Source organism: Neofelis nebulosa, chromosome 7 (genome assembly GCF_028018385.1).
Source record: "Neofelis nebulosa isolate mNeoNeb1 chromosome 7, mNeoNeb1.pri, whole genome shotgun sequence".
NCBI classification, from domain to species: Eukaryota; Metazoa; Chordata; class Mammalia; order Carnivora; family Felidae; genus Neofelis; species Neofelis nebulosa.
In genome coordinates, this window is record NC_080788.1 from 63,157,216 (window position 1) to 63,185,089 (window position 27,874).

General features: G+C 42.2%; 3 protein-coding genes and 1 non-coding gene across 7 annotated transcripts in view; 1 reads left to right on the plus strand and 3 right to left on the minus strand.

The window, feature by feature from the left end:
• KNL1 (kinetochore scaffold 1) overlaps window positions 1–3,874 on the minus strand; it is a 64,935-nt gene extending 61,061 nt beyond the window's left edge. The window contains exons 1-2 of one of the 4 annotated variants that reach the window (XM_058738171.1): window positions 3,530–3,874; window positions 3,191–3,312 (exon numbers count right to left, since the gene is read on the minus strand). The gene's annotated coding sequence lies outside the window, so the exon portion shown is untranslated. Of the gene's footprint in view, window positions 1–3,190 lie in introns of all 4 variants that reach the window. The other 3 variants (XM_058738168.1, XM_058738172.1, XM_058738170.1) reach the window with 3 other exon arrangements.
• Window positions 3,875–3,996: 122 nt separating this feature from the next.
• TRNAS-GCU (transfer RNA serine (anticodon GCU)) lies at window positions 3,997–4,078 on the plus strand. Its single transcript has one exon. It is a non-coding gene; the product is annotated as a tRNA-Ser (tRNA).
• Window positions 4,079–19,228: 15,150 nt separating this feature from the next.
• On the minus strand, window positions 19,229–20,152 carry LOC131516749 (cell division control protein 42 homolog). Its single transcript, XM_058738189.1, has one exon. The coding sequence runs from the start codon at window positions 20,094–20,096 to the stop codon at window positions 19,473–19,475; it is 624 nt and encodes a 207-aa protein (XP_058594172.1). The 5' UTR covers window positions 20,097–20,152; the 3' UTR covers window positions 19,229–19,472.
• A 2,735-nt stretch (window positions 20,153–22,887) lies between these two features.
• RPUSD2 (RNA pseudouridine synthase domain containing 2) lies at window positions 22,888–27,802 on the minus strand. Its single transcript, XM_058738181.1, has 3 exons — window positions 27,110–27,802; window positions 24,828–25,124; window positions 22,888–23,827 (listed from the first exon to the last, which is right to left on the minus strand). Exons 1-3 carry the CDS (start codon window positions 27,785–27,787, stop codon window positions 23,093–23,095), a joined length of 1,710 nt encoding a protein of 569 aa, XP_058594164.1. The 5' UTR covers window positions 27,788–27,802; the 3' UTR covers window positions 22,888–23,092.
• Between the last annotated feature and the right edge of the window lie 72 nt (window positions 27,803–27,874).

Consider the following 27,874-nt stretch of genomic DNA (forward strand, 5'->3'; position numbering starts at 1 on the left):
AGGTGGTAGGGGGGTGGAGAGAGAGAGAGAGAGAGAGAGAGAGAATGAATATCCCAAGCAGGCTCCATGCTGTCAGTGCAGCAGTGCGCAGCCCAACCCAGGGCTTGTTCCCATGAACCGTGAGATCATGACCTGAGCCGAAACCAAGAGATAGTGGCTTAACCAACTGAGCCACCCAAGTACCCTGACAGTTATCTTCTTAAACATAAGTTACATCTAAGAGACTCACCTACTTAAAACCCTTCAGTGGCTTCCCATAGTACTGAGAATAAACTCTTCACCAGGATTTACGAAGCTCTACAAGATCTGGTCTCCACCTGCCTCTCAGACTTCACACTTCACCTGATGCTACTGTCTTCCTCACTATGCTAGCCACATTGGCATTTCCATTCCTGCACACACAAAGCTCTTTCCCGAGCCACTGAATTTATATTTGTTATTCTCTTTTGGCAAAAAAAAGCCATGAAAAGCACCCTTTGTAGCATTGTGTATGTCTCTTTTGTAGCATTACCACAACTACAATTTAAAAGTCTGTTACGTAATTATTCCTGTTACTTCCCCAAACTACCTATGACCCATTAATAAACCCTATGAGAATAAGGCTGGTGTCTCTTACCCTCACTATTATATTCTGAGAAACTAGCACATGCTTTGTACATAATAGGAGCTCAATAAATATTTGAATGAGTAATTAAGAAACAATTCTTTTAAGTTACCTCTACCATCACTGACTTCCATAGTTTTTCTCCTTTCGAGAATATTTTTAAATTCAGTGACACATTCAAAATTCACAGAGGGGCGCCTGGGTGACTCAGTCGGTTAAGTGTTGGCCTTTGGCTCTGGTCATCATCTTATGGGTTCATGAATTCAAGTCCCACATGGGGCTCTGTGCTGACAGCTCAGAGCCTGGAGCCTGCTTCGGATTCTGTGTCTCCCTCTCTCTCTACCCCTCCCCAACTCACACTCTATCAAGAATAAATATAAACATTTTTTAAAATGTTTAAATAAAAAAAACAAAATTCACAGATAAAAATATTAAATACTATAAAATCAAGATCACCTAAACATCTTCACTGTTTGAAACAGTCCTATCTAACCTGCAGACCTACTGGTCTGCAGCACTTAATTAAATGAGATTCAAAGCTTATTTAGGCCCTCCTTTAAAAAAAAATTGTTATATAACTGTAAGTTCCACTTTCAACAGAAATAGGTACCCCAGATCATGTTAAGCTTCATTTATAAAATGCTGTTATGGTTGAACTCTTTATCGCTCTCACATTAACTAATTATTGATTGGTTGTAAAAGTGTGCACCTGGCACCCAAGGGTGCTACAGCATACTCACAGAAGCGTCCTAGGATTTTAAATTTTTGAGAGAAACAGCAATTCTTGACATCTGTCAGGCGCCACGAATACTACTTGTTCAAAACAGTACCCATTTGTATTACATTAGTTTTGATAACATATTATTGCCAAGTTGGATTTTTGGCAGTCACTATGATATGAAGCACATATTTTTTATCAACATGGTACAGGAGACGAGGGTGGCAGTGTCCAGTATGATTCCAAGATTTGAGAAGTTGTGTAGTGTTCAACAGGCAAACATATCCAATTAGTAAATAATTGAGATTACTTAAGAAGAAAATATATTATCTTTTCCTTCAATTTATGCATATTATTTTTTTTTCAAATGGCTACTAAGCAGTTAGGACATAAATTTATTACAACTTAATTTTTTAAGTTGTTCGGACCTAATGACTTAATAAATGGAACTATTATGTGTTTTTTGTTTTTTGTGTGTGTTTGTTGTTGTTTTTGTTTTTTGACCTTCGGGCACCTTGAGCCAAAAAAGTTTGGTAATTACTAGTCTAAATAATCCAGAGGTGTGCAAACTACAGCTACTGGGCCAAAGGAGCCCTTATATGAGTGTTTTTTCTTACATTTTCAATGGGTTGTAGAAGACAAAAGAAAAAGAACACAAAACAAAAAACAAACAACATGCAACAGAGACCATGCTGGTGACCAGGTGACCACGTAGACTGCAAAACGTGAAATATTTTCTACCTGGCTCTTTGCCTACTCCTACATTTATACTACCAATACCTAGAGTTAAGGTATTCCATGGTGTCCACTAATATAGGCTCTAGACTTGTGCTGTCCAATACAATAGCTATTTAAATTTAATTTAAAAGAAATAAAATTGAAAATTCGGTTCTTCACTCACAATGGCCACATTTCAGGCATTCAGTTGTCGTTTGTGACTAATGGTAACCATGTTGGGCAGCACAAATCTGAAACCTTACCATTATCACTGAAATCTTTATTGGACAGCATTATCAATATCTAGAGCATCTTCTATGCTCTTATTTAGCATCAAACACGTCATTGATACTACCATTCCAAACATTGTATCTGTCATCTTGTATACATTTCCAGCCATTCATTCACGCAGTTAAAAAGAATTATACTGCTTTGAACCCACCCTTTAATTAGCAAAATTTTAGGCTGACTCGACTCTGCAAAGCATCCTCCTCTACAAGTGCCACCTCATATGCCCCTTTCTCCACAAAGCCTCCTTTAGTCTCCAGTGCCTAAAGCATCCAATAAGCTTTCCCCTTTCCGTGCTCCCATACCACCTTACAATTTCCTATCATCCTTTACATTGTCTTGTATTCTAAATATTTGTGTATATTAATCATTTCCCTTTCTGGACTGTGTGTAAACTCCTCCAGATTAGGGACTCTGCATCATTGCTCCCGGCCCTAGCACAAGACAAGGAACCCAATAAATATCTGAGGAATTCGAGTGATCCAATTCAACTGAAGTGAAAAGCTCTGCTCTGGTTTTCTCTGTCGTATCTCTACAACTTTATCTCTAAAAATCCAATTGGCAATACTGTTTCGAGAAAATTTTTTCTTAAACTCTATTACTGAGATAAGCAGCAAGAAAAATGGGGTTTAACTCCGAGCTACAAATGACACAGGGAGATTTGCCAAAACTCGCCTGCGGCGTACTGATACTGGCTTTATTTGTTAATGTTCTTGTTACTGCATGAAACCGAATGTCTGCTCAGTGCTGCTAAGCACACGGATCAGACACTGCAAATAAACTACGACCAGTAGAGCACTTAAAACCGCTCATCGCTGTCACTTCATTTATAGCTACGAAAAGACAGAGTGGGAAATACAAACCGCCGGGAGTCGCAGGGAGCGAGGAAGAGTCCGGGAGCGCTGACAGAAGAGACGGCAAGGCGGGGAGCCGCGGACCCGCAATCCAAGCAGGCCCGACGGGCCCAGGTGTGGAGGGAGAAGTGCTAGGGAGGAGAAAGGCGCACAAAGTGCAAGCCCGGGTGAGCAAAGGTCCCCCAAGCAGGCAGAAACTTCTACTCCCGGCCCAGCGCTTTCGGAGGCCGCCAAGGAAGAGGGAGGGAGCGTCCCCACCTCCGACCGCCGGGCCTTCAGAGCGCCCAGAAAAAACCTAAAGCCTCCGCCACGGAACCCTGGAACGAAAGAATCATTCTCTTTACCCACCGCAGTCCAACTGCTTGACAAATGCTCCTCAGACTTTTTTGGGGTCCGCGCGCTCCTCAGAAAGAGCCCGCAGCCACCCACCAACTTCACCTCACAACGCCCAGACTGCCTCAGTGAGGTATTCAAATCTAACCGCCTAGCTATTGCACATGCGCAAAGCTGCTCTACGCGTCGGCTCCGCCCCTTAGGCTCCGGAACAACCCAGTACCCGACTCCTTTTAGCAAACTTCTTTCCCAGTCTGTGTATCAGTTTTACTTCTTTCAAGGTTATCTCGTTTTCAACCGAATTTTCCTTGGTCCCTCCCCATTATAGATCCCTCACATTACGGGAGCAGCCATCTTCTTTTGATTACTTGCTATAACAATATCGGATCTTTGTTTCCGTACAAAATGGCGGCTTCCATAACATTGCGTCATATCCCCCTAGTATTACTCCCTATAGCTACCAGGAAGCACCAGGCTTCTGGGACGAGGTGGCCGAGTGGTTAAGGCGATGGACTGCTAATCCATTGTGCTCTGCACGCGTGGGTTCGAATCCCATCCTCGTCGAACGCAGCTTTTTGCCTCGGACTGACGTAAATTTATGCGAGTGAAAATAGTTGGCAATTCCAGTTACGGATTTACTAGTCAATTTATTCTGGCGTCGCCAATGTCAGGTTTGGCCAAAAGCTGTCTTTTGGAGCACTCCAACCTCACAGATAAAGAAGACAGGGAAAGAAACATTCCAGAACACATGTGTGCTTGATTTAGTTTCTTTTTATATGAAACAAGCAACAGTGCATAGAATTCTACCGTTATTGCCATCCCTACATATTCCAATGCTGGTCTGCTCCGTCTTAATTAACCTAGCTTCTGAGTGAGGGAGTTTAATTGCTATAAACTCTTACCCCAAGGTTTTTAATACCTGTCCTTGCTATGAAATACCAGGTTTCACTGCAAAAGCCACTTGGAGGCACAGTGTTGAAGATTCTCTTCCAGCTCCCAGCAGGCTGCATGTGCTCAAGAAAAGTATACACTGGGAAACATTAAAAAGATGTCGACAACATACGGAACCTTGGCAGTATCTAGAAGCCAGAGAGCGAAGACCCGAAACACGGCTACCTTCCCAGAGAAGGAAGTGTTCAACTCTCTCTCAGATTTAAGCTGAGAGGGAGGCACAGGGGAGAGAAAAAGAATAGAGAGGGGTTCTCCTCTTCAAAGGTCATCAGGCAGATTTATTCAACTCATATTTAGCCTTTGTTTATCCTCTATTTATTATCTACAGGCGCCACAATGAATTACATCACTTTAACTCATCATAACCCTATGATCATGATAGACATTTTTATTACTCCTTTTTACAGATGAGTACACTGAAAGATAAGTTTGTCGGAGGCTATACAGCTTCTGTAACTGTGTAAGAAAGGGCAGTGTAACCCAAGTCTGTCGAACTCCGGTGGGTCTTAATCAGCATCCAATACCATGACAGAGATTAGTATTTAGTGCTCATTAATCCCTTGCAGAAATGATTTACATGTTCTCTCTCTCACAAGGCTGAGCACGCTGCATAGTGCCACAGAACCTGGCACCTGGCTGGTGCTTCCGCAAGGTTTGCAGCACTGAGAGTGGAAGGCAGAAGCCCCTGCTCTGCTGGCACCACTGGTTCCTCCCTCCTTAAATCCAAATCCCTTGGGAATGTTGATGCCTCCCTGAGTTGAGGGCTTTGGCTCACCCCAGCAACTGTCTTCAGTCTTGCTCTTTCAATCCATTCACCACCCTGCTGTTAAGAAAGGTTTTCGGTCTGATTTCCACACACTCATAAAGTGTCTATGGATAGAATTCAATTGGTTATTTGGTTGGAGGAAAAAATGCATCTTTATTTTCACTAATCTATCATTGAAAGCACTGCCTTCAGTAAAGGTAAGCAACAAACTACAGTAATATTAACGTTGCCTGTGATTTTGTTACCAAGAGAAATCACAGATATTTTAATAAATTTTTATATCCCCTTACATGCTCATAACTATTTCAAAATAATAGTTATTACACTTGCCAATACATCTTGTAATGTTACACATTCCTGAAGGTACATACATTATTATATTATTGTAACACAGATTTTAAAAATATTTTGATAATTGTATTCCAACAGAAGTGTTGCCTTTGAATTCCAACAAACTTAATTTTATGCATTTAAAAACAATATTCTGAGAAGGGACCCAACGACTTCAGCAGACTGCCAAAGGGGTTTATGTCACAAAAACGGGTAAGAATCTCTGAGGAGACTTTTCTAAAGCACCGTGAAGATACTGACCTTAACCTGAACTAGGCCTTTCTCTCTCTACACAGATGCTGTTCCCACTCCTCTCCCTGGAACATGTTCCTACTCCCCTGTACCTCCTTCCAATTCACCCCTGCCTGGCTGGCTCCTGCTCCTCCTTCAGATCTCAACTTAGACATCATCCACATCAACCAGCCTCCCCCTTGCCCTGCAACCTGCAGCTCCTTCTTGGATTCCCTGCAACTGGACCCTGTGCTCTCTCTGTTGCTGTCGGGCCTTTACACTCCTTCTAGTTGCTACTGTAACTCCCTGGGTTTCCCCCAGGACTTGCCAGACAGTTTTTCAATTGCCCATTAGGACTGCAACCTCTCTAAAGATTGGCAAGCCTGCATCATTTCTCTGAGTTTTGCCTGTTTCTGGCAGTGACCAGTGCCTATGGAAAACTGATAGTCTATTCATGAGTCCAGTCTGTACAAATAAAAAGCAAGTGGATTGCTTTCCCAAAGGAAAATCTTCAGCTGTAGGAATCCTGATAATACAAGGCACTGAAAGTGTCTGGAGAAAAAAAAAAAATGTGAGTGGAGGCTCACTTTTCCAGTCTTCAGTTCTTTACCTGTTTTCATGCTTAGTTCATTGTGGTTTCTTTCATATGACATTGCAGTGATAATGACAATCCCAGTTTTTGCATTTTCTATAATCTCTTGACCTGTAAGAACTGTGCCTATTTTAACTTTTTCTAAGAGAATCAAAAGAATCAAAAACGTCCCAGATTATTTAAAGGGCCACGATGGGCGCTGAGAAGGGCGGGGAGGGGGCGGGTGGACCTTGGGTTAGCAACGGAAAAATAAATTTGTAGTACATCAGTAAAAAAGTTAGAGGCGCCATCTACTGGCGCAACTGCAACTGCAAGACTTGAACAAGGGACTTCTACAGGAATGCCTCCTGCCTTTGGAAAGATCCTCCCATCACTCCCAGAAATTTGTCAATACACCACAGGTCAGGGAGACCATTCTCTATCAACACCGGGGTTCTTCTTCACAAGGCCTATCCTGAACTATTGCAGGACTCCTCAACCGCTGGAAGAACACAAGAGAAAAAAATCATTGCACAGTCAAAAGCACTACCAAGATATTTCAGCTCTTTTACTTTTCAGTGCCAGGGAGTGGGTCTTCATTCTCCAAATCCAGTTTCAGGAAAACCCACTCTCTTCAAGAATGAGGTGCTCTGGGAAGAACTGTCTGGTGTTTAGTTGGTGACAGGACAGAGCTTTGAAGGAAGAACTGAAACCAAATGAAAAACAAATTTTTTTTGGTGTGCCTCCACTTTATTAACTCTTGCAAGGAAAACCCAGACCTTGAGCTGCAGGGCTCACAAAGATTGGTTTGGAGAGCCAGGCAATGACAGAAGTGAGTTTAGTCTGTTCCTCACCATTAGGAAGTATGGTCTCACTGGAGAACCAGTTATAGGAAAACAGTCATGACAAGGCCTGAAGAAGTTTGAGAGTGAATCTAGGTATTCTCTGTGCCTGCAACACCAACCAGAAACATTTTTCTTTGCTCAAATAATTCCCTGAGCTGCATGCTATTATGTGAAAGCATCCCTCTTGCTATAACAGCTTCTGGGAATGCCTCCTGAGTTGAAAACTAAATAATATTTTCATATTGAAGATTAATAGAGCAAAAACTGAAAGTTTTTAGTAACCTTATGATAAAACTCAGTTTATAGTAACCTTGCTTAGGAAGGACAACATGAATAAATGCCAATAGACTGGGGAACAACACTTGCTAAATCCCTTTGCTTTGTGTCTTCTGCTGAGGTAGCTATGGATAATTAGCAAACAACAACCAGTTACACCTTTCCTTCCCATCACATTGAGGAGGAACAATGCCCCAGATTTCTAAAAAATTTCTTAATGTTTATTTATTTTTGAGAGAGAAAGGGAAAGAGGGAGAGTGTGCATGTGTGAGCTGGGGAGGGATGGGGAGGGGGATGCAGAGGGAGGACAGAGGATCCAAAGTGGGTTCTGTGCTGACAACAGAGAGCCCAACCTGGGGCTCAACCTCAGGAACCATGAGATCTCAAACTCAGGAACCATGAGATCATGACCTGAGCCAAAGGTGGAAGCCTAATTGACTGGCCTACCCAGGCACCTCCAGATTTCTAAATTTCTAAATTTCCATATGAAATCTTCCAGAAAGTAGTAAAACTGGATCAAATCCAACTCTAAAAGTGCAAGTTAATGGATGAAAGCAAGACCTGGGAATGTGACCAATGACTCCATGGAGTTAGCAACAGGAGCAATCATTTTTTTTTTAATTGTGATACTATAGGGCAGTAAGTTACTTTTTGTTTTTTTGTTAAGATTTTTAAAAGTTTATTTATTTATTTTGAGAGAGAGAGAAAAAGAAAGAGAGAGAATCCCAAGCAGGCTCCACACTGTCAGTGCAGAGATCATGATCTGAGCCAAAATCAAGAGTCAGATGCTTAACCAACTTAATCACCCAGGCACATGCCCCTGGGGCATTAAGTTTTTTGTTTCTCTTTGGGTCATTGATTTTGAGCATTTTTTTCCCTTTGGCTTTTTCAAAGATTCTGATTTTCTTTTTTTTTATTTTCATTTTTTAATTAATTAATTTATTTATTGAGAGAGAGAGAGAGAGAAACAGACAGAGTGTGAGCAAGAGAGGGTCACAGAGAGAGAGAGGGAGACACAGAATCTGAATGAAGCAGGCTCCAGGCTCTGAGCTATCAGCACAGAGCCGGATGCAGGGCTCAAACTCACAAACAGTGAGATCGGACCTGAGCCAAAGTTGGACGCTTAACCGACTGAGCCACCCAGGCGCCCCAAAGATTCTGATTTTCTTGAAATTCTTTTTTTTTTTTTTCAGTAGGCTTCAGGCCCAGCGCAGAGCCTGATGTGGGGCTTGAACTCACGACTCTGAGATTAAGACCTGAGCTGAAACCAACAGTCAGACTATCAACCAACTAAGACACCCAGGTGCCCTGATTTTCTTGAAATTCTTATCTAAATGTTTTGATTTATCTTTATCATTCCTTTAGTAAATATTTAGAAGTGTTACTGATGGACAAATGAAGGCTGCACTTGTTCTGAATTATGACAGCATACTGAGTGATTAAAATGGACTATTAAGGAGACAAAGTCATCTCAATTATCAACTTTCTGTTGATAACTAATATAGCTATGGATTTAGAATTCTGATTTTTTAATTCTTGAATGGCAGAGAAACTACATATGAATGTGAAAAAAGAAGTTTTTTGGGGCACCTGGGTCAGTCAGTTAAGCAACCGACTTTGGCTCAGGTCATGATCTCCCGGTCCATGAGTTCGAGCCCTGCATTGGGCTCTGTGCTGACAGCTCAGAGCCTGGAGCCTGTTTCAGATTCTGTGTTTCCCTCTCTCTGACCCTCCCCCGTTCATGCTCTGTCTCTCTTTGTCTCAAAAATAAATAAAGTTTAAAAAAGAAAAAGAACTTTTTTTCTAACTTTTAAAAAGTTGAGGGGTGCCTGGCTGGCTCAGTTGGTGGAGCATGAGACTCTTGATCTCAGGGCTGTGAGTTTTTGAGCCCCACAATGTATGTAGAGACTAAAAATAAAATCTTGGCACCTGGGTGGCTCAGTTGGTTAAGCATCTGACTTCGGCTCAGGTTATGATCTCACTGTTGGTGAGTTTGAACCCTGCATTGGGTGAGCATGAGCCCTGCTTCAGGTGAGCCCTGCTTCTCTCTCTCTCTCCCTCTCTCTCTCTGTCTGCCCTTCACACACTTGTGCCCTCTCTGTCTCTCTCAATATGAATGAATGAATGAATGAATGAATAAGAAAATCTTTTTTAAAAAGTTGAAATGGATCCTTGACAATGGTTTCTGTGTACTTACTGAAAGGATCATTGCCAATAAAGTCTCCCTTCAATGACTGTCAGCAGTCATTTTTCGTGTAACCTAACAAGTAACAGAGGCAGCCGTTATTTCAGCATCATGGGCTAAACAGAATTGTCTTGTAGTTCTGGAGACTAGAAGTCTGAAATTAAGGTGCCAACAGGGCTGTGAGGGTGAATCTGTTCCACAATATTTTCCTAGCTTCTGGTGGTTTGCTGGCAATTCTTGGCATTCCTTGGCTTGTAAAATTCTTAATCCTTACAATTTTGCCTTGATTTTGATTCTGGAAAACTTAGCACTTAGGATCAGATACAAAGCTATTCTCTTTAAATTCTCAACCTACCTTAACTTCAACATTTAGAATGTTAGAAAGTTTATAGGAAAAAAGAACCAGAAAAATTGTATCATTTATTATTTTCTTGAATTAGTGAAGTATTTTCAAGAATCTGTGTCTAGATGCCATGATATGAAGTGTTAGGAAATACAAGGCACAGAGCTCTCTTTATGTCTGAAAGTATGCCAGATCTAGAACACAAAAGCCATAAACTGCTTTTAGATCCCTGTTCTTTTATGATAAAGAGCAGCGTTTGAATCTGCTAAGGCATATTAAAGTGGTCACTTTCACAAATTATTATATATTCCTTCTCATATTCTCTCAAATACCAGACATATAGAGTTCGCTTTCTACCCCTGGTGAAAGTGCCCGATGGCCTAGGCATGTGGGAGTGGTACCACCAGCTACACAGAGGTCAAATAGACCTTAGGAGTTAAGTGGTGGGGGACTAAAAGAGGAGGGTCACTATTTCAGAGATAACCAAAGGTTAAACAAAGAGACAAAAAGAAGTATTTTACTAACATTTTTTATATTTTTTATTTTGAAAGATATTATACATATATACGTAATATATATATGTATATTTATATATATATGTTACATATATATGTAACAATACATATATACGTAATATACTGTGTATTCAATTTAAAGGAACAATAATAAAACCAATGCCATGTTAACATGACCCAGCTTAAGAAACAGAACATTAACAGCGCCTTTGAAGCTTCCTGTGTGCCCCTCCCTGCTGGAATCCTCCCACCAGAGATAACTACTAAATTTGGTGTTAATCATGCTCTTGCTTTTCTTAAGCAAATATACATGTATATATCCCTAAAAATTTGTCTTGTTTTTGAATTTTATATAAATGGAATCATATTATATTCATTTATCTATGACTTCTTCCATTCAACATTATTTTATCCATATAGTTCATTCACTTTCACTGTTCCTAAATATACAATTGTCTGAATATACAATTAGATATCCATTCTCTTATGGATAGGCATTTTGGTTGTCTCCAGTTTTTTGCTATTACAAGAATGCTGCTGTGAATATTCCCACACATGTCTCCTGGGGTACGTGTGCAAATGTTTCTCTGGTTACATAACTAGAAGTGGAATCATTAATTATGTGCATGTTCAACTTTACTAGGCAATTCTTAACAGTTTGGTGTGGTTAACAGCTGATAAAAATGTTGCAGTTTTGTAAATTTGGACAAGCTTCAAATGAAAGGAAGAGAGTACCCAGAGGATTGGGAGGGGAAGAAAACAATAATCATAAGCATAGAGAATATTGTTTACTATGTACAAAGCAAGTGTTCTTTTTAATTTTTAATTTTTAAAAATTTACATCCAAGTTAGTTAGCATACAGTGCAATAATGATTTCAGGAGTAGAATCCAGTGATTCATCCCCTACATGTAACACCGAGGACTCATCCCAACAAGGGTCTTCCTTAATGCCACTAACCCATTTAGCCCATCCCCCCTCCCACAATCCCTCCAGCAACCCTCAGTTTGTTCTCTGTATTTAAGAGTCTCTTATGTTTTGTTCTCCTCCTTGTTTTTATCTTATTTTTGCTTCCCTTCCCTTATGTTCATCTGTTTTGTATCTTAAATTCCATGAGTGAAGTCATAACGATATTTGTCTTTCTCTAATTTCACTTAATGTAATACCCTCTAGTTCCATCCACACAGTTGCAAATGGCAAGATTTCACTCTTTTTGTTTGCTGAATAACACTCCATTGAATATTTATACCACATCTTCTTTACCCATTCATCTGTCAGTGGGTATTTGGGCTCTTTCCATACTTCGGCTATTGTCGATAGTGCTACTATAAACTATTGTCAATAGTGCATGTGCCCCTTTGAAACAGCACACCTGTATCCCTTGGATAAATACCTAGTAGTGCAATTGCTGGGTTGTAGGGTAGTTCTATTTTTAATATTTTGAGGAACCTCCATACTGTTTTCCAGATTGGCTGCACCAGTTTGCATTCCCACCAGAAGGGCAAAAGCGTTCCTCTTTCTTCACATTCTCACCTGAGTTGTTAATTTTAGCCATTCTGACTGGTGTGAGGTGGTATCATTGTGGTATCATTTGTATTTCCTTGATGATGAGTGATGTTGAGAATTTTTCATGTGTCTGTTAGCCATCTGGATGTCTTCTTTGGAAAAGTGTCTATTTGTGTTTTGCCCATTTCTTCACTGGATTATTTGTTTTCTTGGGTGTTGAGTTTGATAAGTTCTTTATAGATTTTGGATACTAAACCTTTATCTGATAATTATCGTCTCCCATTCTGTTGGTTGCCTTTTAGTTTTGCTGATTGTTTCCTTAGCCATGCAGAAGCTTTTCCTCTTGATGTGTTCATTTTTGCTTTTGTTTCCTTTGCCTCTGGAGACATGTTGAGTAAGAACTTACTGCGGGCAAGGTCAAAGAGGTTTTTGCCTGCTTTCTCCTCTAGGATTTTGAGGCCTTCCTGTCTTACATTTAGGTCTTTCATCCATTTTGAGTTTATTTTTGTGTATGGTGTAAAAAAGTGGTCCAGGTTCAATCTTCCATATGTTGCCATCCAGTTTTCCCAACACCATTTCCTGAAGAGACTGTCTTTATTCCATTGAATATTCTTTCCTGCTCTGTCAAAGATTAGTTGGCCATATGTTTGTGGGTCCATTTCTGGGTTCTCTATTCTGTTCCATTGTTCCAAAACACTAGTCTGTTTTTGTGCCACTGTTTTTGTGTCTTGATGATTACAGCTTTGCAATACATCTTGCAGTCTGGAATTGTGATGCCTCCAGCTTTGATTTTCTTTTTCAGGATTGCTTTGGCTATTCAGGGTCTTTTCTGGTTCCATACAAATTTTAGGATCGTTTGTTCTAGCTCTGTGAAGAATGCTGGTGTTATTTTGATAGGGATTGCATTGAATACGTAGATTGCTTTGGGTAGTATCAACATTTTAACAATATTTGTTCTTTCAATCCATGAACATGGAATATTTTTCTATTTTTTTGTATCTTCTTCAATGTCTTTCATAAGCTTTCTATATTTTTCAGTGTAAGTGTTCTTTTTTTAATGTTTATTTTTGGGAGAGAGAGTGAGAGAGCACGCACAAGTGGGGGAAGGGCAGAAGAGGCTCTGAAGCGGGCTCTGCACTGACAGCAATGAACCCAATGTGGGGCTCAAATTCACAAACTGGGAGATCATGACCTGAGCCAAAGTCAGACCCTCAACAAACTGAGCCAGCCAGGTGTCCCACAAAGCAAGTATTCTAAGCAGAATGAGTGCTTTGGTGATGATATCTCTGACTGTAAACTTATCCATTTAAAACCTGGTCATATTCCTTAGGCTGCTCTGCTTTTGGTTTTCAATAATTCTATGTTCTACAAAATCCTCAGTCTTGGGTACCAGTGATCCAAAGGCCAAAGAGGCTATAAAATGAGCCCATTTTCTCTTTGGGAGAAAAGGCTGACCCAAGCAAATCTAGGTCATTCATTGAGAGATTCAGACATTCCAGGAAACCCATGGTTCCAATCCACAGTTGGAACTAAAGCCAACCTTGAAAATGCAGCTGCCAGACCAGCTGTTTTAGTCACTGCATTCACCTGCTTCTGCCTCTCACACTGCTTACTGGAAGGAATGTAAACTGGTATAATCTTTTTTGGAGGCAGTTTGATATTACCTATCAATGAATATTTAAAGCTATCAACCTCATATTATACTAAAAATGTATTCTACAGAAACACTGGTACAACTACAAACAGATGTAAGGATGTTCACTACAGTTTATAATAATGAAAAATTGCAAACACCTAAAATTCCACCAATAGGGGATGGTTGAAATTATAGTGTAGTCACACAATGTGATGCAATTAAAAAAGCTGTTTGAAGCTATTAAAAAAGATGTTCCAGAAAAGCATGTTGCAGAACAATTTGTATGGCATGATCCTATTTTTATTAAAAAAATACATAAACATTTATGCATCTATAAATAGAAAACAGTCAGGAAGAGACCACTTAATTATTAAGAGTGGTAACCTCGAGAGTAGGGGTGAAGAGAGGGGGGCTATACTGAGAATTAAATTTCTAAAAAGGGTATTATGGGGCGCCTGCGTGGCTTATTCAGTTGAACTTCGGACTCCTGATTTCAGTTCAGGTCATGATCCCAAGGTCGTGGGATGGAGCCCTGCATTGGGCTCTGCACTGAACATGGAGCCTGCTTCAGATTCCTTCTCTCTCCCTCTGCCCCTCTCCCCAGTTCACACACTCTCTCTCTAAAGTAAAAAACATAAATGAAAAAATTTAAAAAATTAAAAGGAGGCACCTGGGTAGCTCAGTCGGTTAAGCATCTGATGTTGGCTTATGTCATGATCTCACGGTTCATGAGTTTGAGCCCTGCATGGGGCTCTCTGTCAGGGCAGAGCCCGCTTTGGATCTTCTATCTTCCAGTGTCTCTGCCCCTCCGCAGCTCTTTCTCTCTCTCTCTCAAAAATAAATAAACTTTAAAAAATGTTAAAAAAAATTAAAAGGATATATATTTTTTGATGCAAAAAGGTGATTTTATTAAAGCACGGGGACAGGAGCCATGGTCAGGAAGAGCTGCACCTAAAAGGATATCGTTTTACAAGGGGGAAAAACTATAGGAAAGATCAACTGGATTCAACCTGAGCTTCCTTAAGGCAATTCTAGCACTTAGCCCAGCATTTGACTTGACAAAGAGACCAATTACTACTATGTGCAAGATGGCAGAACACATGCATGTGCATGGACACACACACATAACCTGTTTGTTTGTTTTTTAATTTTTTTTAACATTTATTTATTTTTGAGACAGAGAGAGACAGAGCATGAGCAGGGGAGGGTCAGAGAGAGGGAGACACGGAATCTGAAACAGGCTCCAGGCTCCGAGCTGTCAGCACAGAGCCCGACGCGGGGCTCGAACTCACAAACTGCGAGATCCTGGCCTGAGTCGAAGTCGGCCGCTCAACCGACTGAGCCACCCAGGCGCCCCAACCTCTGTTTTTAAAAATCTTTTTTTTTTTTTTAAATGTTTTATTTATTTTTGAGACAGAGAGAGACAGAGCATGAGCAGGGGAGGGGCAGAGGGAGAGGGAGACACAGAATCTGAAGCAGGCTCCAGGCTCCGAGCTGTCAGCACAGAGCCCGACGGGGGCTCGAACTCACAAACTGCGAGATCATGACCTGAGCCGAAGTCGGCCGCTCAACCGACTGAGCCACCCAGGCGCCCCAACCTCTGTTTTTAAAGCATTTGCAGTGGAACCGTTGTCGTCAGGAACTCTTGTTTGCAATAAAGGCTCTTTGAAGCAATGCTATTCAATAGAACCTTGTGTAATGATGGAAATATTCTATATCTGTGCTGATATGGTAGCCACTAGACCAAATGGCTTTAAAGCCCAGATATGTGGCTAGTACAATGGAATAACTGCATATTAGATTTTATTTCATTTTAATTAATTTAAATTAAATAGCACATATGCCTAGGAGTAGACAATGAAGACTTGAAGGATTGGCTGAAATAAACAGGAAAATATACACATACACAAAATTTTGCATACCATTTCAAGAGATTCAGGGACCCTTTCAAGACCATCCATGTATCCTGTCATCAAAAACCTTTGAGGCTGACTAAAAGAATGAGAATAAGATAAACAGGACTAGAGAGGGAAAGAGTACAGAACTAAAGAGCTGAGATGGAAAATGCTACCATTCAGAACCCCAGAAGGCAAAAGACAAGGTATGAAGATAGTTTCTGCCTCTTTCCTCCTCCCACCAGAAAGAACATTTGGCTCACTGTTTGTTAACTGTTTGTCTTGCCCACAGTGGACCGTACACTGCAGACTATATACTCCCTAAGAGCAGGGACAACATCTATCTTACTCATCATTATATACAGAAAGCCCAGTATAAACCTAGCATACAGTTAGCACTCAAATATCTGCTGAATGAATTAGTTTTCCCAGGCATCTGATTCTTGCCAGTCTTAGGAAACCAGAGCTCCTGAGTTAAGGAGGGTCTTAGTGATAAAACGAATTGGCTGGCTCATGAGAGATACAGGGTTTTCACAAAATTGAGCAGATACTCAGATCCATGAAAATCTTGTCTCACCCAGGCTGTCCCTGTGCCTTATCGTTTGGAGTTGTTGATATACCAGCCATGGAAAGACTTCAATAGTTAGTGACAGTGAACCACACATACACTGGGGCCAGAGAGCCAAAAGTCCCCAAAGCCCTTCTCCTTGGATGTCTCCTTTATTTCTCTCCCTCTGGAATTCGCCTGCCTTCTCTCAGATTGCCCCTCCACCTGCAATCTTTCTCTTATGTCTCTACTGGGCAAATTCTGACTCATTATTTGATGCTTTCTCTCTCTGGGAAACCTGTGCTGGCACTTCCAGGCAGAATTATACCACATCTCCACTGGTTCCCTTTGTATTTTGCACATCTCATCATGTGTGCTCTGCCAGGGCAGGGCTAGTTATTCATTTTGTATCCCAGCATTAAATCATGTTTGGCATATAACAGGTGGCCAACCAGTATGGATCACAAAAAGAATATAAACTCATTTGTTTTTCCCCATCACGCCGTGACTGCTTAGTGTGTGCTGATCAAAGTCTACAGATTAGTTAATGAGTCTGTCTCATTCACACTGAAGAAGCCTGAAAACAAAAATTCAGGGGTACTCCAAAGAAATAGGAAATACACGACAGAGAAATAATAAAAGGAACAGAAAGCAGAAAACATGCACCTGAACAGAAGAGAAGTCAAAAGGCTGACCAGGTAGAAATGCAGGGCAAGAAATAAGCAGTAAGAACATCCTGAATATGGCAAAGGGACTTTAAGAAAAGCCCAGAGCTAACATCATACAATGGTGAAAGACTGAAAACTTTCCCCCTAAGCCACGGAGACAAAATGCCCACTTTCGCTCTGCTACTTCTATTGTACTGGAATCACAATGAGATATCCAGAGCAATTAGACATAAAAAGAAATAAAAGGCATTCAATTGGAAAAGGAAGAAGTAAAATTATCTCTAGTCCCAGATGACATGAAAAAAATACCCCCCCCCCCCCCCCCACATTAAGAATCCACACACAGGAGCACCTGGGTGGCTCTGTTGGTTAAACATCTGACTTCGGCTCAGGTCATGATCTCGTGGTCCCTAAATTCAAGCCCCGTGTTGGGCTCTGTGCTGACAGCTCGGAGCTTGGAGCCTGCTTCAGATTCCGTCTCCTTCTCTCTCTGCCCCTCCCTTGCTCATACTATTTCTCAAAAATAAATAAACATTAAAAAAAAGCGGGGGGTAGGCTGGGCACCTGGGTGGCTCAGTCAGTTAAGCTCTGACTTTGACTCTGGTCATGATCTAACGGTTCGTGGGTTCAAGCCCTGCGTTGGGCTCTGTGCTGACAGCTCAGAGCCTGGAGCCTGTTTCAGATCCTGTGTCTCCCTCTCTCTATGCCCTCCCCCTCTCACACTCTGTCTCTGTCTCTCCCTCTGTCAAATAAATAAACATCAAAAATTAAAAAAAAAAAAGAATCCACACACACAAAACTATTAAGCTAATAAATTCAGCAAAGTTGCAGGATAAAAAACCAACACAAAAGTCAGTTGTAACTCTATACTCTTGCAATGAACTATCCAAATACAAAATTAAGAAAATTATTCATTTTATTATTTTTAGTTCATTTTAAATAGTATCAAAAAGAGTGCAGGTGCCTGGCTGGTTCAGTCAGAGGAGCATGCGACTCTTGACCTTGGGGTCATGAGTTTGAGTCCCACATGGAGTGTAGAGATTACTTAAATAAATAAAACTTAAAAAAAAGAATAAGATGCTTGAGAGTAAATTTAACCAAGGAGGTATAAGACTTGTATACTAGAAATGACAAAATGTTGCCAGAAGAAATTAAAGATCTAAAAAATTGGAAAGATATTCCATTTTCATGGATTGGAAGACTTAATAATGTTAAGATGGTAATATTACCTAAAATATTACCTGGGTGGCTCAGTCAGTTAAGCATCTGACTTTGGCTCAGGTCATGATCTCACAGTTCAGGAGTCCAAGCCCCATGTCAGGCACCGTGCTGACAGCTTGGAGCCTGGAGCCTGCTTCAGATTCTGTGTGTCTCTCTCTGTCCCTCCCCTGCTCATGCTCTGTCTCTCTCAAAAACAAATAAAAATATTAAAAATAATTTGTAGATTCAATTCAATCCCTATCAAATTCCTATCAGCCTCACAGTCAACAAAAGGAAAAACAGACAAAAGGGACTACATCAAACTTAAGAAACTTTTGTGGATCAAAGGACATAATCAATAAAATAAAAGGCAGCCTATGGAATGGGAGAAAATATTCATAAGCCATGTATCTGATAAGGGGTTAATATCCAGAATACGTAAAACTCCTACAATTTAGGGACAAAAAAAAAAAAATCAAACAACCTGATTGAAAAATGCACAAAGGATTTGAACAGACATTTTTCTAAATGAGGTACAAAAGGCCAACAAGAAAATGAAAAGATGTTCAATGTCACTAATCATCAGGGAAATGCAAACCAAAACTACAATTATTTTATTTTTTTTGACAGGGAAAAAAACGGTTTTTAATTACGTACTCAATCCATTTGGTGTATTTCAAAAGGTGCAATACTTTTCTTCATTTATCAGTGAATGAAGTTAGAAATTAACTTCAAAAAAAAAATCAGCAAATGGCAAACAAATTTCCTTGAAAGTCACAGTCACACATAGAGTGCATCCTAGAAAAGAGGAGGGGCAAGACAGGTTCCAACTGCTTTCATGAGTGTCATCAAGTACTAGACCTACTCAAGGGTGGAGAGAAAGGCAACTTTCAAAAAGGAGCATGTTATTAAATGAGGCATTTACTATACTCCTTCCTAAGAGCACCAGGTGGGGGACAAGTGTTCTAAACTAGATCTAGGAAGTGGAATGTGGAGTCAATCCATCCTCCTCCCCTTAAGGGCTGTCCAATGGTTACTGAATTTAAAAAACATGACTAAATAAAAACAAACCCCACACACACTCCCCCCCCCAAAAAAAAGAAAAAAACAAAAACAAAAAGAACAAAAACAAAAACAAAACCCCTAAATGTCCCGGATTATTCTCCAGAGTGGATGGAGCCCCGGGAGCAGCTTCAACAGCCCAAATTAGTCTGTTACAGAGTCATCACAAGCATGCCTTGCTTTTAAACAAAAAAAAACAAAAACAAAAACTTTTTTTTTTTTTTTTTTTTTTGAAACGACAGAACAAAAACTAGTACTAACCGCTTTTCTGACAATACACAATTACTCAAATTAACGAGTACTGAGAGGGGGACGGGGACCATACCTATGGGCCTTGTCTCACACGAGTGCATGTGGGTAGGTGCAGGGCATTTGTCATTATTGCAAAAACGAATTTTAATTTTCAATCTTTAGTTTGATTTAACATTGCTTTTAGTACGACGCTGACACCAGCTGTGCGGAAAGGGCTCTGGAGATGTTCATAGCAGCACACACCTGTGGGTCTTCTTCGGTTCTGGAGGCTCCAGGGGCAGCCAATATCGCTTCGTCAAATACATTCTTTAGGCCTTTCTGTGTGAGTGCAGAACACTCCACATACTTGACCGCCTTCAGGTCACGGGCCAGCTTTTCAGCAGTCTCTGGAGTGATAGGCTTCTGTTTGTTCTTGGCAAGTTTCTCAATCGTAGAGGGGTCATCTCGGAGATCAATTTGGGTCCCAACAAGCAAGAAAGGAGTCTTTGGACAGTGGTGAGTTATCTCAGGCACCCACTTCTCCTTCACATTTTCAAATGAGGATGGAGAGACCACTGAAAAACAGACTAGAAATACATCTGTTTGTGGATAACTCAGCGGTCGTAATCTGTCATAATCCTCTTGCCCTGCAGTATCAAAAAGTCCAAGAGTATATGGCTCTCCACCAATCATAACTGTGACTGCATAGTTGTCAAAAACAGTCGGTACATACTCCGATGGAAATTTACTTGTTGTGTAGGATATCAGGAGACAGGTTTTACCAACGGCACCATCGCCCACAACAACACACATAATTGTCTGCATTGCTGAAACAGTTTCGTATCCACTTTAAATATTTCAAATTCAATGATGACCTCAGCTTCTCACCAAAACTACAATTAAATGACACCTCACACCCACATAAAAAGAAAACCCAAACAACAAAAAATAACAAGGGTTGACAAGGATGTGGAGAAATGAGAGCACTTGTACATTGTTAACAGCATTGTAAAAAAGATGAAACTGGTATGGAAAACAGTATGGTGGCTCCTCAAAAAATTAAAAATAGAAATACCATACAATCTAACAATCCTATTTCTTGATATATACTCAAAAGAATTGAATGCAGGGTCTTCTTTTTTAAAAGCTTATTTATTTATTTTGGGGGAGAGGGGCAGAGAGAGGGAGAAAGAGAATCCCAAGAAGCCTCTGTACTTTCAGCCCAGAACCTGATGCAGGGCTTGATCCCCAAAACCCATGAAATCATGACCTGAGCTGAAATCAAACGTCGGACATTTAACTGAGACACTCAGGCGCCCAGAAGCAGTCTTAAAGAGATATTTGTTCACAGCAGCATTATTTATGAAGGCTAACAGGTGGAAGCAGCCCAAGTGTCCATCAGCAGATGAATGGATAAACAAAATGTGGTACATACGTACAGTCTTTTTTTTTTTTTTTTTCAACGTTTTTTATTCATTTTTGGGACAGAGAGAGACAGAGCATGAACGGGGGAGGGGCAGAGAGAGAGGGAGACACAGAATTGGAAACAGGCTCCAGGCTCCGAGCCATCAGCCCAGAGCCTGACGCGGGGCTCGAACTCACGGACCGCGAGATCGTGACCTGGCTGAAGTCGGACCCTTAACCGACTGCGCCACCCAGGCGCCCCCATACGCACAGTCTTAAAAAGGAAGAGATCCCATCACAAGCTACGACATGGATGAACCTTGAGGACATTAAGCTAATGAAATGAGCCAATCACAAAAAGACAAATACTGCATGATTCCACTTATATGAGGTATCTAAAATAGTCAAGTTCATAGAAACAGAAAGTAGAATGGTGGTTGCCAGAGCCTGGAAGGAAGGGAAGAGAGGGGAGTTGTAGTTTAAAGGGTATAGAGTTTCAGTCATGCAAGATGAAAAAGTCCTGGAGATCTGTTTCACAACAATGTAAATATAATTAACATTATTGAACTGTACACTTAAAAAATAGCTAGGATGGTAAATTTTATGTCATGTAATTTTTACCAAAATAAAGATTTAATTTTTTCAAATATTTATTTTTGAGAGAGAGAGAAAGACAGAGACATCAGTGTGGGAGAGGCAGAGAGTGAAGGAAGACAGAGGATCCTAATCAGGCTCCGTGCTGACAGCACAGAGCTGGATGTGGGGCTCGAACTCATGAACCATGAGATCATGACCTGAGCCAAAATTGGACACTTAACAGACTGAGCCACCCAGGCGCCCCCCAAAATTTGATTTTTAAAATCCCACTAGCCTTTTTGCAGGAATGGAGAAGTTTATCTTAAAATTCGTAAGAAATCAAGAGACTTGAAGAGCCAAAACAGTCTTGAAAAAGTTGGAAGACTCACTGTTCCTGATTTCAAAACTTATTACAAAGGGCATCTGGGTGGCTCAATCATCTGAGAGACTGACTTCGACTCAGGTCCTGATCTCGCGGTTCGTGAGATTGAGCCCCGAGTTGGGCTCTGCACTGGCAACACAGAGCCTGCTTGGGATTGTCTCTCCCCCTCCCTCTGCCCCTCCCTTGTTCATGTGCATGCACTCCCTCTCTAAATAAATAAACATTAAAAAAATCAAACCCAATGGCCAATGACTTAATAAATTGTGCCTAAGTATAGACAACCTACAGAATGGGAGAAAATATTTGCAAATCATTTATCTGATAAGGGTCTTGTTTCCAGAATATATGAATAACTCTTATAACTCAACAACAAAAGACAAACAACCCAATTCAAAAATGGCAGAATACTTGAACAGACATTTCTGCAAAGATACATAAATGGCCAGGAAGCACATGGAAAGATGCTTGGAGATGCTCAATAGGGAAATGAAAATCAAAACCACAATGCATGAACACTTCACTCCCACTAACAGACCATAATCAAAACAACAGAAAGCAACAAATATTGGTGAAGATGGGGAGAACCTGAAACCCTTGTGCACTGCCAGTGGGAATGTAAAATGGCTCAGCTGTTGGGGTAAAAAGTTGGTGATTCCTCAAAAAGTTAAACATAGAAGGGCGCCTGGCTGGATCTCAGGGCTCTGAGTTCAAGCCCCACGTTGGGTGTAGTGATTACTTAAATAAATATGAACGTTCATAACAGCACTATTCACAATAGCCAAAAGGTGGACACAACCCAAATGTCCATCAACTGATGAATGGATACACAAGTGTGGTATAACCATATAAGAGAAAAATATTATTCGGCCATAAAAAAGGAATGATGTACTGATACATGCTATAAACTGGACAAATCTTAAAAACATTATGCTAAGCAAAAGAACACAGACCTAAAAGGTCACATATCGTATGATTCAATTTTTATGAAAAGTCCAGAATTGGTGAATCCAGACAGACAGAAAGGAGATTAATGGTTACCAGAGCTGTGGGAGGAATGGGAAATGGGGAGTGACTATTTAATAGTGATGGGTTTCCTTTTGGGTAGGGGAAATGTTTGGAAACTAAGTGAGAGGTGATGGTTGCACAACCTTGTGAATGTACCAAATGTCACTGAACTGCCTATCTTAAGATAGTTAATTGTATAATATGTTATTTTTACATAAAAAAAAGGTAAGAAAACCAAGACACACAAGGTTTTAGAAAAAGGGATATATTTACAAACCAACAAGCTCCCAAACTCCAGCTAGAGGGAGAGGAAAGGAGGTAGCAAGTATAAGCAGATCCTTTATGAACCCAACCTCACTCCTGTAGAAACCCTGAGTACCAGCCCATGAGATCAGCTCCTACTCCATGGCCCATTTGTCTTCTAGTTCAAGAAGCAGTCCCTCGACCACAGCCTTCAGTCTTCTTGCCAGTCATCCTGTGCCCAGGCAGGCATGGGTGAAAAGTACTCAAACCCAGGCCCTTTATATCGGAGAGCATGCAGGAACATCACAAGGTCCTGGGGCAAGGGGTCCTGTCGCACCAGCCGGCACTCTGCACACAGAGGGTCTATCTCTTGATTCACAAAATCAGTTTCAGCTGCCTTCCCCGGTGCCAAGGCCATTGTGTCCAGATCCTGAGGGGCTGCATCAACTGCTCCATCCATCTTCTGGGCAGATGCAGCCAACTCTTCTAGGTGGTCCTTACCCAACTCTGAGGAGGGAGCTGTAGAGTCTATTAGTCCTGGGGACAGGTCGCCCTCACAGAGATCTAGCACATCCAGGCTCTGTTTGGCCTGGTGCTCTGCCACAAGATCCCGAAGCAGTTCCTCATCTGTTTTGGGAATGTGGCCGCCCCGGCCGCGGGATGGACCCCAGGCAACTGAGTTGTAAATGGGGTCATTGAGAATGGGGTGTCCCAGGAACTGGAGGTGGACTCGGATCTGGTGAGTGCGGCCTGTGAGTGGCCGGCACCGCACCACACTGGAGTGACCATTGTAGCTCAGTCTCTGGAATACTGTCTCACAGGGCTTGCCCCGAGTATCTACACGGCACACTCCTACCTTGTAAGATACCACCAAGATGGGTTCCTTGCAGGTCACTTCCTCAGTGGGGAACTCCCCCTCCACCCGGCACACGTACTCCTTCTCCAGCTGCATAGGAAGGAAGAAGAAGAAAGTCAGCACAAAGCCCAAATTCATGAAGTTCAGACCCAATACAGTGACAAGAAATGCATCAGTGTCAGACAGAAGAGGATTCAAACCCCAGCTCCACCATTTGCCAGTTGCAGGATTCTAGGCACATCACTTAACCTCTTTAAATCCAATTAACTTGTCTAGAAAACCTATGATTATTGGGGTGCGTAGGTGGCTCAGTCAATTAAGTGTCTGCCTCTTGGTATTGTCTCAGGTCATGATTTCAAGGTATGAGTTTGAACCTTGTGTCAGGCTCCGTGATGATGACAGGGGGCCTGCTTGGGATTCATTCTCATTCTCATTCTCTCTCTCTCTCTCTCTCTCTCCCTCCCTCCCTCCCTCCCTCTCTCTCTCTCTCTCTCTGCCCCTTCCCCCTCCTTTCTCTCTTTCTCTCTCTCAAAATAAATAAATATACTTAAAATAAGTTACTTAAAAAAAAAGCATTTATCTCACAGGACTGTTAACAAGGATTCAGTGAGTTAGACTCTAATGTACTTGGTACTGAGCCTGGTACACAGTAAACACTCAATAAATGTATTGCAATCAGATCCAAAAGTACAAGCCTCAAGACTATAGTCACTACCATTGAACTCTTCTCAAGTTTCTTCCAACTTCATCCAGAATTTTTCTACCAAGTAGACTCTCCCCACAACCTTAAAAATCTTAATCATCAAAAAACAAACAAAACCGGAAAACACCTTGGTCAGCCTGTCAGCACTTTAAAACTTCAAAACGGCAAGCTACCAAGAAAGGCAGTATATATGCCATCTCAAAAGATCTTTTGAAACCTAAGAGAAAATAACCTGTCTTTGACATTTTCAGTGTTGACCTTCCTGCAGACAGGAAGATTGGCCAGATAACATGAAGGGCCACTTCAACATAACTCAGTGACACAATTCTGATACAAAGCATTCATGAGCCCAGGAAGTGGCATGCAGGAGACAGAAGCCCAGCTCACCTGCCGATCCCGAACCTGCTCATGAATTCTCTCTGAGACAGCCGCCGTCTTGGCAAACATGAGGACACCTGAGGTAAGGCGGTCCAGCCGATGCAGTGGATGTAGCTCCTTGAGTTGGTGCTCCTTGCCCAGGATGAAGATGACAGTGTTGTGTCGGAAGCGGCCACAAGGGTGGACAGGAATGGAAGAAGGCTTGTCTACAACCACCACATCCTCATTCTCAGCCAGCAGGCGGACGGGTTCTGCTGTGACGGGTGGCTCATGCCTGTGCACTCTGTTCCGCAAGAAGTCATTGTCCTGCCAATGACAAAGGCAACTCATCAGCCCAGAGGCCAGCAATCTGTAATCAACTTCACACACCGCTTCCTGTTCCTTACTGACACACAATGGACACAGCACATCCTTAACCAGAAAATGCAGTGTGCATGGTGTATTCTTATTTTGCAAAAGTACAGATAGACACACAGGCAGATAGTAGGCACTGAAGAAGTACTAGAAAGATATACACAAAAATGTTTTGGTATTTCTGGGTGGTGGTATTATGGATTTTTTTTTTTTGGTTTTGCACATTTGTATTTTCTCTACAATAAAGTTGTATTTATTTATTTATCTAAAATTTTTTTTTTTTTTAGCGTTTATTTATTTTTGAGAAAGAGACAGAGCATGAACAGGGGAGGGTCAGAGAGAGAGGGAGACACAGAATCCGAAACAGGCTCCAGGCTCTGAGCTGTCAGCACAGAGCCCGACGCGGGGCTCGAACTCACGGACCGCGAGATCATGACCTGAGCTGAAGTCGGACGCTTAGCCGACTGAGCCACCCAGGCGCCCCATTAAAGTTGTATTTAAAAAATAAAGTTTTAAAAAAAGATAAAGTTTTCTAAAATGGAGGGGAAAAACCTCCATAAAATCATCACTTACTGTGACCGTGAACAAACAACACCAAGATCTAAGTCCAGACATCTGGCCTTTAGACTTGAACTGCCACAGGCCCACTGCATGTCATTTAACTTCTCTGGGCCTCAGTTTCGTGATCTGTAAAATGTGAGGGTTAGGCCAGACCTGTACTTCTCCAAATAGGAATAGGAGAGGGGATTCAAACCACTCGATCTCCAAATGCTTACATTGTCTTGTCTCCCCTTACAACCTGGTGAGTCAGTGTTACTGACAGGGGTGTCTGGTAGCTCCTAGCTGTGATGGACTTTTAAATGGTCAAAGCACTGGGCTAGACAATTCTAGACTCTATCCCTGACATTTCAAAACTGTACCGTATCAGGCTCTATGATAAGTATTAAAAAAAATTTTTTTTTAAGTTTATTTATTTTGAAGTGCGGGGAGAGGTAGAGGAAGAGTGAGAGAGAGAGAATCCCAGACAGGCTCCACGCTGTCGCGCAAAGCCTGACTGGGGCTCCAACTCAGGAACTGTGAGATCATGACCTGAGCCAAAATCAATAGCCAGAGGCTTGGGATGCCTGGGTGGCTCAGTTGGTTAAGCATCTGACTTCGGCTCAGGTCACGATATTGCAGTTCATGGGTTCAAGCCCAAGCATCAGGCTCTGTGCTGACAGCTCAGAGCCTGGAGCCTGCTTCAGATTCTGGGTCTCCCTCTCTGTCTCCATCTCCTCTGATCACACCATCTCTCAACAATAAATAAATGTTAAAAAAAACATTAAAAAAAAAAAAAGAGAGAGTCAGAGCCTTAACCACTGAGCCAGCCAGGCGCCCTTCTACGATAAATAATTTAAGTAGTAGTTATAAGAACACAGGGTTTGGAGGTGACACTGTTGTCTTACCTCTTTGAAGTTCACTTTAGTTGTGTTTCCTCACAGGTAAAATGAGGTGGCAATACCTATCCCACAAGGCTGTCATTAGAATTTAATGTTAAGTACATAAAATGCTTACCTCTGTGCCAGCACACAGTAAGAACACATAAAAGAGAGGCTCTGTTATTACTATTTGTACAGAGATCTATAATGCAAGATAGAGATCAGTGCCAGTGCCACAAGGCAGTGCACAAAGGGAGCTTTGAAAATTCCAAATTCTGTCCCTTGGAAACAAGGTAGCCGCCTGGATGGAAAGGATAAATGGGCTGAGTTTTGAAGCACAGAGGCTACTTCTGCGGAGCTGGGATGAGAGGAGGGGCCTCTTAAAAGAGTGTTCCAGGTGAAATTGAAGATGCTTCAGAATTACCTCGATTTTACTCCAGTAACTAAGCCCTATTTACTCTGAAAAGACCCCTGCCCCCTTTCCTCGCCCGCTTCCAGCCGGCCCCATCAGGACTCCACCTTGAGCACGATGTTGAGGTCCTGTACCGGCTCCTCATTGAGGTGCAGGCGCCCCGCCCGGACTGCGGCCTCGTAGTAGGCCAAGGGCTGAGCTCGGAATTCGGTGCTGAAGACGTGCAACAAGCTGTGGCCCACCCAGCGGCCTTTACAGTAGGTCCGGAAGTCAAAGTAATAGGGCCGCACTTTGCGCAGGCCGCCCTCGAAGTAGTAGCTGGTCTCTGCAAAGTGCTCATCGCCGAAGCTCACCCCTGCCCGCCGCTTCTTCGGGGGTGGCACGACGCGCTCTCTGGTGGCGTCCCGTCGCTTCTTACGCTTGCCTGAGCCTGAAGCTGCAACTGGGGCCTGCTCCTCGCTCGCTTGGGTCGGCTTCCCGTCCTCCCGGGCCGGCTCCACTCCCGGGCCCACCGGCTCCGGGCTCCCGGAGAGCAGCTCACCACTCGCGTCGCCACTAACGTCTCCGTTTTGTTGAGCCGGAGTCTTCAGCCCGGCCGCTGCCTCGGCCCCAGTTGAGGATGTTTCCGCCATCGGACCCCTACAACCACCCCAAGTACTGGCAGCAATGAGACGCCGGAGGTTGAAGCACTCTTGTACGAGAACTGGCAGCCACGGCCGGCTGCTCAGCCACATGACCCGCGGCCTCCACGTTCTGCGTCGCGGTCTGAGGACGTCACCGGGCATCAGCCAATCAGCGAGGCCCAAGTGCCGAGGCGGGGACTGAGAAGAGAAGGCGTGAGAGAGGGAGAGAGTTGAAGGAGTGAATATGTG